The following is a 10764-nucleotide window of genomic DNA, read 5'->3' on the forward strand; positions in this document are numbered from 1 at the left end:
GTAGATCATATGAATATATTATGGCTCAAAACTCAGAATGTGAATTTCACGGATCATGCTAAAATTCAATAAAACTGCATTTGGATGCAAGGGGGAAAGAGCAACATGTGGCTTGAATTTTTCTTAAAATACACAGGGGATAGTTAAAGGGGAAAAGTACTCGAGACAGAATATGTATATCTGGAGTTTTTCCAAACTCATACCATTTAAACAATGATTTAAGACTGAATTCAAATGTCAGGCAGATCTCTTCAATCTCTCCCAAAGGGTATAATAAGGTAGCTTTGAAAGATAATTGTAATGAAAATACCTTGAATGAGCAAAATGGGAATGTTGGACTTGAAGAAACTGTTTTGCCCACTGGAACTCAAGGACTTCTCACCTACACTTGGATTCTCACTCTGCCTTTAAACCCACAAAGAGGTTGATCGTGGCTTTTGCAATCATTTCTTTAGTTTCCCATTTTCAATGCTAACTCTGCCCTGCCCCCACACCTTGCAGTATTGCAGACACTCAATCTGGTGAACACTAATACACTTCAAACCTTTGCCACATCATCCAAGCCTGATCAGGCCCCAAACTATCCTTTCTTCCCATTTCAGTCAGGTTTGGTGAAGAATGAAAAGTCTTATCCCATGGAACATCCAGATCTCACCGCAATGTACAAGGATCTCTATTATTGTGTATATACCAGAAACGGCAATTTTGTCAGGTAAATGGAATCACAAGGGAAGCAGTGGCTTTGATAACCAATGTTTCTCCTCCTAAGGCATTCTATTTCCAAGGTCTTCTGGAGTCTCTCTGTACTAGTGCCAAGCAGGTAAATGTCACTTTTGAGTCCCAGGAAGAGATGTGTTGATCAGCCTTCCAAAACCCCTAATGCAAAAATGCCTGGAATTCAGTAGTGCCACTTCCAGCTAACTGGCTCTGATTCCTATGGATGCAACCAGTCCTCCTCCCTGGCTGGACTAATGCCAGTCTACTTAAGGAGATAATTGACCACAAGCCAGCCTGCCTGACAGGCTTCCTAAGTGCCAGATGCCAACTGTGCCAATTCTGGCCTCTGCAGAATTCTGTCCTCTCCTTGGGACCCCAGCTGACATAGCTTCATTCTCCCTTGGTCCCTAGCTCACTTTTCAGTTTCCCAAGGAAACAGCAAATAGATCATTCCAAGTTGTTTTTCTGCTACCTTTATTTTAAGAATTTCTTCACTAAAACCTTCCTTTCTCCTCCTTGCTTCTTTCCATAGTTCTCAAGGTTCTGTGCATTCAGTTAAGCGGGATACAGGCTAAGCAACCACAGCCTTTTCTATCATCTCAGAAACCAGGAGCATAATATCATGTTATCTCCACCAGGATTTCCCTACCAAGAGTGCTTTTACTACACTTGTGAACTGAGATAATTGTAAATTTACAAGTGCCTCTACTTTCATCTCACTTAAATCCAGAACTAATTTTCCTTTTATCCCAACATGTAACTAGAGAGAGAATACCTGTGAGATCAGATGAGATCATATACTCAGTTGAGAGAGTTACCAAAGTATCACCATTAATTTATTATTCTTTTTATACCAGCTTCAGTGGTTCTCTATGAACTTACATTATTGCCAGAACATTCTTTGTTAATGGGTACCCCTGTTAATGCGTTTAAAATAAGCACTGAATCTGGCTCCAAATGGGTGTTTTTGGCACTTGGATATAAAAATCTGATTCTGGCGAGGAGCAATGAGCGGGGGCTGGGACTCTCCTGGTGGTATCTCAGAGCTCTGTCGAGGCGATCCCCGCCTGGTTCTGCTTGGCAGCGTGGGCGTGTGGGTGCTTGTGGGAAAGAAGCCCCTCGCAGCACAGTTACAGTTCAACGTCAGGCCCCTCACAGCACAGTTACACTTCAATGTCAGGTCCCATCTCAGTTAAGAGGGGTCTTCAGGGCAGTGGCCAGGACTTAGTTGGACCTCCCTTGGGATCAGAGCTTTGGCAAAGCCCCGGCCCCTTTGTTCATTTACACGAACCCCCTGTTCTCCAGTCTGCACTCCATGCACAGCTTCCTTTGGGTACCAGGGTCCCCTCACGAATGAACACTTGAGTAGCACCATCTCCAAGCTCGGTTTGCCTTCCCATCTCCTTTCTCTCTACAGTAAAGACAAAACAGCCGTGCTTACCCTCCTGAAGTAGGAGGGGGTCCCCGGGAGGGCTGGGTGCCGGGAGGGCTCTGAAAAACGATGAGGGTCCATTATCCCTCCTCCTCCGCGGCCGCGGCCCCCAGGCTCCTGCCTTTTCAGTAGGGCCGGTCCCTGCAGCCAGCCCTCCTGGCGCCGAAGGTCACTTTGGCCCGTGCCCCTATCCCCGAAGTGGGACCGCGCGGGCACCGCTAAAAAGCACGTCGGACCTTTCTGGCATGTGGGGAAGGAAGAGAGGACCGTCTTTGGAAGAAACCCCTGGGACACAACGAACCCTTCTTCGGGCCGAGCAACTCTCCGCCCTTAAACTAGGGTCCGGGTCTTCAGGCTCCCACCGCCTGGGGGTGGGCAGAGAACAGGCTCCAAAGTTCCCGCGCATCTATGACCATCTCCCCTCCATACCAGCGTCCCTCCGCCCTCTTCTCTCTCTTTCCACAGTGTCCGACTGGTGGAGTGGAAAACCCTGCAGGAAACCTTGCAGATCGTCAGGCTGGACGAATGGGACACACACCCGGACTGTGGGACCCCTAAGGAGGCGGTGACCTGAGACTGTCTCCCAGGCGAGCCCAAACTTAGCGGCACACTGTGATGAGACTGAGACAGGAGGGATGCGTGGAAAGGCCTATTTTAAAGATACCCCGCCCCCGTGTCATTAGTGTACGCAGGTCATGTTTATGGTTTTTTATTTTCTTCCGATGAAAGGTCAGAGGAGACTTTCGTTAGGCCCGGCTGGGCAAAGGAAGCAGGTTCAAAGGGGAGCCCTGCTGGAGCCGCGGCTTCCCGGGTCCCCGCGGGGTCCCCCGCACCCGGCCGGGGCCGCCTCGCCAGCTGCTGCGACCCGCGGGTGTCGTACCAGTGGCTTGGGCTGCCGGGCCGCCGGCTCTTACCCCGGCAGCGTTGTGAAGTTTCCGGCCCCAGGCTGCTGTCGCCCCCGAGTTCCCGCACGTCGAGGGTGCGACCCCGCGCCCGCGAGCAAAAAGTCTTCCAGGACTCGGTGGCGGGGCCCGCGCTCCTGGTTAATGTCGGCAGCGGCGGCAGTGGCAGTGTCCTGGGGCCACCCTCACTGGCCTGGTCCGCCCCATAAACGTAAGGGGGCGCCGTCGGGCACCTGCCCCGCTGGAACTGAGTCCTGAGTCCCAGCGCTGCACACCCTCGGGGACCTCAGGAAAGGGAAAGGGGAGGGGTGGTGATGGCATATTGATGTGAACCTCGGGTGTAAACAGAAAAAAATGATCTGTTGCGAGTTTCTGCCAATGCAGTCTCTTGCACCGAGCTAAGCTCAGTTAAGAAAGTAGCAGGAGAAAAGGTAGGTAGAAGAGGAAATAATTGCGCCGCCGGATAAAAGGTTCGGTGGAGGAAACCTGTCCCTACGGGCGGCTCGCCTGGGAGCTCACCCTTTTGAAGTTCTGAATTTCAGAAATAAAAGGGAGGGGGAGCATTTGCAAAGTCCCCTAACCCACCAGTGGACTTTCCAACCGCGGCCACTTCTCCTGAGAAGTGAAACAGCTTCACACCGGCACCGGCATGTCCAGAGAGAAGCTTTAATGGAGGACACCGCGTACGACACCTGCAGACAGGAATACAGTCACAACCCGAACGCGGCGCGGACACAAGCCACAGGTGACTTAGGGTCGAAGGGCAGCTGATCCCTCCCACTGCGCCCCATCCCCCCTTCGTCCCTAAAACTTTGTTCCTAGTAAAGTGCTATTCCTGGGGCTCGAAAAGAGGGGAAGGGCGACAGCTACAAGACAAATTTATTTTCCATTCACAAATTGAAACTGAAGAATTCTCCTGAAAGACGTACGCGCCCAAACAGAGCACGGAATAACCAAACCGACCGCAGCGTGCAAAGCGGGCGGGGTCACCCTCGCTTCTGTCCGAGGAGGCTGCAAGGGGACAGCCACGAAACGCTCCTGCAAGTGTTCAGAGCAGTACCGTCGGTGCCGCGGCTGGGTTTTCTTGCATTCATGAGTTAAGGAAGCGAAATCCCGTGATACAAGTGACTTTTTCTTTGAAATTCCAAAAGGAGCAGACCGTGGGAATTCACATGATGCCTGGGCTCTTTGTCAATCTCCCATCCGATTGATGCACAAACGAGTTGCAGGTGGAAAGTCGCCTTCATTGTCTCTCTCGGGTTGTGTTTCCCGAACTTTACCTTTGGGATCTGGGGCTTTGCTCTTTAAGCCCCCGCGATCCTCTTTTGTGCAGACTAATTGCTTTAGCGGTTTGTCCCGTCCGCCTCCCCGCGGGGGTCAGGGCCAAGACACTTAACTGTTTCCCAAAGATCTTTCCTGGGGTTCCCACCGCCCCTCCCCCCACCCCCTCAAAGCGACTTTATTCGTAACACCGTGTCCTCGACCATTTAGCTGACCAGGAAAATAACGGTATCCAACTCTCCCTCGTTTCCCTCTCAGATAAAACGAGATCTCCTTAGTGGACGGCAGTTTTGTCTTGAACGTTCACGACAAGCCGCTGCTGGGGGATGCGACGAGCGCAGAGGAACGCGGCTGCTGAGATGTGTTTGGGCGTCCCTCTCCGCTGGATTCCTTCCCGGGAGTCTGGCTCCGCCGGCTTCTTTTGCTCCATTTCGAATCCGCCAGCGAGCGAGGCTCCCCTAAGCTTTGCTCCCCGCCCTCCCATAACTTATCGATCATAATATTAATTACAATAGAAAGTCTTACCTGAAAATTGGCTTTCATTAATCTGATTGTACAACATGGTATAAGTACAGACACCACGAGGGTGCAACTGATCCAGACCGCTGGAAAACCCACCGTCGGGTTTGTTCGTCTGACTCAATGCCCTCCTTTCCCGCGAAGGCTCGACTCTGCCCGTCTGCCCGGCGTCGCCAGGGCTCCCTGTCCCTCTTCTGGCGGTTGGCGCCGTTTCGGGCCAGTCGTCTGTCCACGCGATCGTGTCCCCGCGCCCTGGTCCCCTAGGAGTGCACCATCACCGAGTGCAGGGAGCCGCCCTTGCCCTCGGCCGCGCTGGGGGCCGTGGGCTCCAGCAGAGACGCAGCAGGCGAGGCCGCGGCCGCCGAGCACACGGTGGATGTGGCCGGAGGCTGCTGGGAGGCCGCGGGGACAGTGAGCGCCGGCGGCAGCGCGGTCACAGGCGGCAGCGCCGGCGTGGGCTTGATGGGCACCGGCACGGCGGGCAGGCTCTGGCTGGCCGGGTGGCACAGGGCCTTGACTGGCACCCCGAAGGCCCCGTACTCCGGGCCGACAGGGACCCCGGCTGCGGCAGCCGCGGCGGCGGCCGCGGCCACGGAATCCATGACTCCCACGTGCGGCCACACGGAGCCGACCACGTTGCCGAGCTGGCCGGGGACGGGGTAGCCCAGGTGGTGCATGACGGACGCCAAGGGCAGCCCGCCGGCCTGCAGCACGCCCTTGTAGTCCCGGCCGATGATGTTCTCGATGGCGAACGGGTGCTTGAAGCCTGATGTGGACGCGGCGGCCGCGGCGGCGGCGGCGGCGGCTGAGCCCAGCCCGTAGGGCGGGAACTGCGACAGGCGCCCCACGCTGCCCACCGCCGCCGCCGCGGCCGCCGCGGCCGCCGCCGCCACAGCCGCCGCCTCCTGCATCTTGCCAGGCTGGGACGGCTGCTGAGGCTGCGACTGCTGGGGCGGCTGCTGCGGGGGCTGCGACGGGAGGTGCGGCGGCGGCTGCGGGGCAGGGGGCGGCTGCTGGTGGAAATAGTGCACCATGTGCGGGGGCGGCGGCGGCGGGGGGTGGTGGTGGTGCGCGGCGGCGTGGTGGTGCTGGTGCTGGTGCTGGTGCTGGTGGTGGTGATGGTGCGGGTGGTGCGCGTGCAGATGCCCTCCAGGCCCGGCGCCCGGCGCGCCCTTGCTGCTTCCTGCGTGCAGGTGAGCGTGGTCCGTGCGCAGCACCTTGAAGCGCTTGCGGCGCCTCAGGAAGCTGCCGTTTTCGAACATGTCGCCGCAGTCGGGGTGCAGCGCCCAGAAGCTCCCCTTGCCGGGCTGGTCGGGCCGCCGCGGGATCTTGATGAAGCAGTCGTTGAAGGAGAGGTTGTGGCGCAGGCTGTTCTGCCAGCGCTGCGTGTGCTCGCGGTAGTAGGGGAAGCGCTCCATGATGAACTTGTAGATGTCGCTCAGCGGCAGCATCTTCTCGGCCGAGTGCTGGATGGCCATGGCCGTCAGAGAGATGTACGAGTAGGGCGGCTTTTGGTCGCTGTACGAGCTCTTCCCCGGCCGCGGCATCGCCCCCGGCTCCTGCACCGCCCTCCGGCCCACCCCGGGCGTCCGCGTCGCTCCGCACCCCGCACCCGGGGCCTGGCCGCCCCCTCTAAGTCCCACTCCGCCCGTCCGGTCCCGCCGGCCCTCGCTGTCTCTTCCCAGGCCCTCTCGGCTGCTCTCCCCAGCCGTCTCCCGGCTGCCGGGGGTCTCCGCACCCGGCCTCTCCGACCCACTCAGCTGTCGGTCGCTCGCAACTTCTGGCCCCGACGGTCGCCAGCAGGCGCGCGCAGTGACCGGCGGGGCGCGCCAGCTTTCCCGCCGCCTCTCCGCGTCTTCCGCCGGGTGGCCCGAGACCGAGCGCTGGAGCTGGACGCACAGGAGGGAGTGGCGAGCGGCCGCGTTCCTTCCAGCCTCCTCTTTGCTTTTTTTCGATCCGAGGGCAGCCCAGGCCAAGCTGGCTGGAACGACCGGACGGCCGAGACCCCGGCCCTTTAAAGCCGAGTTTGCGCGCGCTGTCCTGGAGGCCAGGCGCGGTGGGACTTCCAGCGCCCTGGGCACTGTCCCCTGCCCGGCGCTCGGCCAGTCTGCGTTGGACTTCTCGTCTTCCTGAAGGGGACAGGCAGGAGCGGTGGAGGGAAGCGCGCTTCTGGCACCCTGAGCCTCCCTTTTCCCGGAGGCTCGCAGTCTAGAGCTCGCGGGCCGGGACTAGAAAAGGCACCGAGCCCTGGGCGGTCGCCTGCGGGGGGGAAGTTCCGTGCCTTCTGCAGCAGCGGCGCCTGCAGGCTCCGCGGGCGGGCGGGGGCGCAGGACGCGGGGCGCGAGCGGCGGGCGGGTGCGGGGCTGGCCGGGGCCCGCTCAGCCCTCCGCGCTTCAGCTGCCGCCGCTCTCCCAGGCCGGTCGTGGGGAGAAGAGGCGGCGGCTGTGGCAGCGACGCGCTCTCCTGGCTGCGTTTTGTAATGGTCCCCGAGACGCCAAGACCCCCGCAGTTCGCGCTTCGAGACTATCACATGACCGAAGCGGAGAGACTCCGCCGCCGCCGCCGCCGCCGTGGTCCTCGCTGGCGAAGGGGCGAGAAGGCGCGGTGCCTAGCGCCCGTCCCCTCCTCCGCCTCCATCGGGGCGCCCCCCACCCCTCGCATCACCACCCGCTCGGCAGCCCCCTGCAGCGGCCGGGTGGGGCGGGGAGTGAAGCCGAGCCGCGGGGAGGGGGCGCAGCGCCGGGTGAGGTCCCAGCGGGTGCGCGCCAACTGAGCCACGACGCACGGGACAGGGGACAGGACACTGCTTTCCTGCTCCTCTCATCTCCTCTTCCCGTCCCGTCCCTTTCCCCTGCCTCCTTTCCACCGACGCGCCCTGAGCTTTTCTCTCCTACACTTCCTCTCCATTGGGCTAGCCAGTCCGGGTCAAGTTCGGAGCGCGGTGTCCTTAGGGCCTCTTCTCCGCAAGAAACCCCGGTGCTGGGAAGGTTGGAGGGAAAAGTTTCTGGGGAAGACAGCCTGGGGCGTTTTCATTAAATACCAAGTTCATCACAATTTTATTGCGTGCCAACTACAGGTCAGGCCAGCGATCGGCGCCAGGTACAGGGAAGGGTGACACAGCTCCTGCGCTCTAATTCCTCGGTCTAGAGGGTGACAAGACCAGTAACGAGGGAATGAGAATAGATACTAAGGGTTTGGTGGATGGAGGCTCCACTACACTTTCCTGGAGTGGGTGGAACAGACAGGATGAGGTTTCTCTGGGGTGACGATGTCTGATCTGTGGCCAAGAGGAGGAGTTGGGAACTCAGGGGCGCCATCACCTGAGGGTGGCAGAACCAAATCTTTGCGATTCTTCTTAGCGCGGGGAGGGAAAGAGAGAGAACTAAAATTAAATAGGAAACCGAGAGGATCAGCCAACTGGGCCCTGGTGTGATCGCTAGAGAAAGGGGGATGAGCCCGCAGCGCTGAGGTCCCGCTCCCTGCAGGTCCCTGCTCTGTCCTCATCCGCACACCCAGCCGCGAATCCTAATTTGTAATTATCTGCGGGGAGAATCTGACGTTATATTGTGGTTTTGGCTACCTTTGCCCTTAGGCTGGGAGGAAAAGCCGAGCTTAGAAGCAAACATACTTTCTTCCCGTCCCTGGGCCTCAGCTTCATTATTTCGAAGAGGAGATGTCTGAAGCTGGAATTTCACGGGCCCTTTCCAGTTCTGCGATTTGAGGAGAAAAGCGCAGTTAGAGACTATGGCTCACCCGGTTTTTAATTTCTTCTTTTCCATGCCTAACCCGGAAGGCAGAAGGCCATTGGCCCAGCTGCTCGGGAGGCTGCCCCTTAACCCGCAACCGTAGGGACACCGGGTCGGGTGGTTTTCAGCTCCTGACTTTTGGGGAGCTCTACGATGCGAGTTTGTCTGTCAGTCGGGTCGCTTCGCCGGGTCAAAGGAGTGCGGTGAATGGGGCAGACTAAAACTTCCATCTTTAGCCAGGAGCTAGATTTCTCTTTGGCCAACAAACTATTCGGCCAGTTTGTCCTAGGCCAGCAGATGTCTCAGAACAGGTGTTAGGTGAAGCGTACAAGAGGCCCCTGGGGGAAAGAGCAGCATCTTAGCCTGTCCTAAGGAAAGGAGACCCTTTCACGGGAAGATGCTGTCACACGGTGCGGGAACTTTCCTCCCGCCGAGGAGTTTCTGCGGGATTTGGGGTCAGCCGCGACAAGTTTAAGCAGCAGAGCAGCGGACGTCCTCGTTGGCCTCGCGAAGCCACAGAGGAATTCCAAGGACGCCCACAGTTGGAGTGACAGCCAGAGCCCCCTGGAGCCGGGTCGCCCCTTCCCCCTAGACCGAGGCGGTGCGAGAACAGCCTGTTTCAGCCCAGGAGGCTGGGGTCTCCCGGGCCTCGCTAAGGCTGCTGCTGGGAGCTCTGCGCGCCGAGCGCGTAAAGGCTTTCCGGGCCCTGGCTCCGCGCGCAGCTCGGGCAAAGGGGTCTTTTGTTGATGCCTCGCGAGACCATCTGTTTGGCAGCTTCCTGAAACAGCAGCGCCTCCTTTTTGGGAGCATCTCGGGAAGGGCTGCAGTTGGGCAAGTGGGCTCCGCGGCGTGTGGGGACCGAGCGAGGGGAGGGGCCCTGCACGAGGAGCGCGGGGCAAGCCTGATGCGCGGAACGAAAACCCTGAACGCCAAGGCCGAGCCAGCGCCCACCGGGTGAGCTCGTGACAACCGCAGACCCGCTGCCACCACCTCGGGCTCAGTGACTGGGGACGTCAGCCGCGTGGTCAGCGCCTTCGGCCTCGGCTAGTCACCTGCATTTGTCTGGCCGGGCCGCGGGCAACGTTGACCAAAACAAAGGCTCGAAGGCCAAGGGCGGCGCCCGCTGAGCCTCACGCTCTCTTGTTCGGGGTATACTTGGCAGGGGTAGAAACTGCCGCCCGCCGGCCCACTGATCTGTCGTCGCTTCCAGGCCGCAGATGCGGCCGAGAGCGCGGGTCCGCAGCGCGGGGCACTTGTCCATTTCGGAGGGGGGGGTCCCGCCGCCGCCGCCGCGGGGGTCCTGGGGGATTCGGAGCCCAGCTCAGGGCCGTGCAGCGGAGCGGGGGCCGCGGTGGGGGGCGCGCTCTCCCTCGGTCCCCTCCTTCCCCTGAGGTTGATTTACTTCGGGCAAGTTATTGCAGCGAGCGCGCTCCAGCTGCCTGCAGACCCCCGCTCAAGAAAAACAGATCGTATAACCACCCTGGCACCCACCGGCCGGTTTCAGGTTTCCGCGTGTAATTTTTTAAAAAAACAACTACTGCACTATCCAAATATTGGCTGGCGCTGAGGACGCTGGCAGGCAAATGATTGCCCCGGGCTTAGAGTAATTATCTCAGGCGTATTTGGTTTACCCCTTAGGCAATTGTTGGCGACGCTTTGCTAGGAAGAGGACTTCCATGCAAGGTTTTATTGCGTTTAATTGGCTCTGTGGAGGGGAGTAAAATTTTCCAGAAAAAGAGGTGGAACTTTAGGAGCAGCTATTTATTCATTCTCTCTCCTCTATGCCCCCAGCTCCCGGAGGGTCCCACTCCGCAGCCTGGATCTAGGCCAAGACTTCCCAGAGCTTCTGCAGACAGCTGTGCCCTGCACGACGAGGAGCCGCAGGTTACCCACAGGGCTAGGACTACGTGTAGGACTAGGAAGGAGACCGAGGTTCACGGGCACATCTGGATTTACGTGGGTTCTCCCTTTACTCGCTGACCTCTTAGGTGTGGAATGTTGCCTGGGTTAGTTACGTTTGGGGTCCTCCCAGGAGCCTTCACAGTCACCCCTCCTCCCCCCAGCGCATATTTTTCCCAGCCACAGCCCCTAAAGTGGACTTGAAGAGGGCGTGAGAAAGACGGCGTCAGAGCGGGGACACGTGGCTTCCAGACCCAGCCCTGGCACT

General features: G+C 58.9%; 1 protein-coding gene across 1 annotated transcript; it reads right to left on the reverse strand.

Moving 5' to 3' along the window:
* Positions 1-5111: 5111 nt before the first annotated feature.
* Positions 5112-6398, reverse strand: FOXB2 (forkhead box B2). Its single transcript, XM_063080263.1, has one exon. The coding sequence runs from the start codon at positions 6396-6398 to the stop codon at positions 5112-5114; it is 1287 nt and encodes a 428-aa protein (XP_062936333.1).
* Positions 6399-10764: the final 4366 nt, after the last annotated feature.

Source organism: Cynocephalus volans, chromosome 16 (genome assembly GCF_027409185.1).
Source record: "Cynocephalus volans isolate mCynVol1 chromosome 16, mCynVol1.pri, whole genome shotgun sequence".
Lineage (NCBI taxonomy): Eukaryota > Metazoa > Chordata > Mammalia > Dermoptera > Cynocephalidae > Cynocephalus > Cynocephalus volans.

Bases quoted from the DNA above. Each gene is read 5' to 3' on its own strand.
- FOXB2 (XM_063080263.1), bottom strand. From the start codon at position 6,398: ATGCCGCGGCCGGGGAAGAGCTCGTACAGCGACCAAAAGCCGCCCTAC.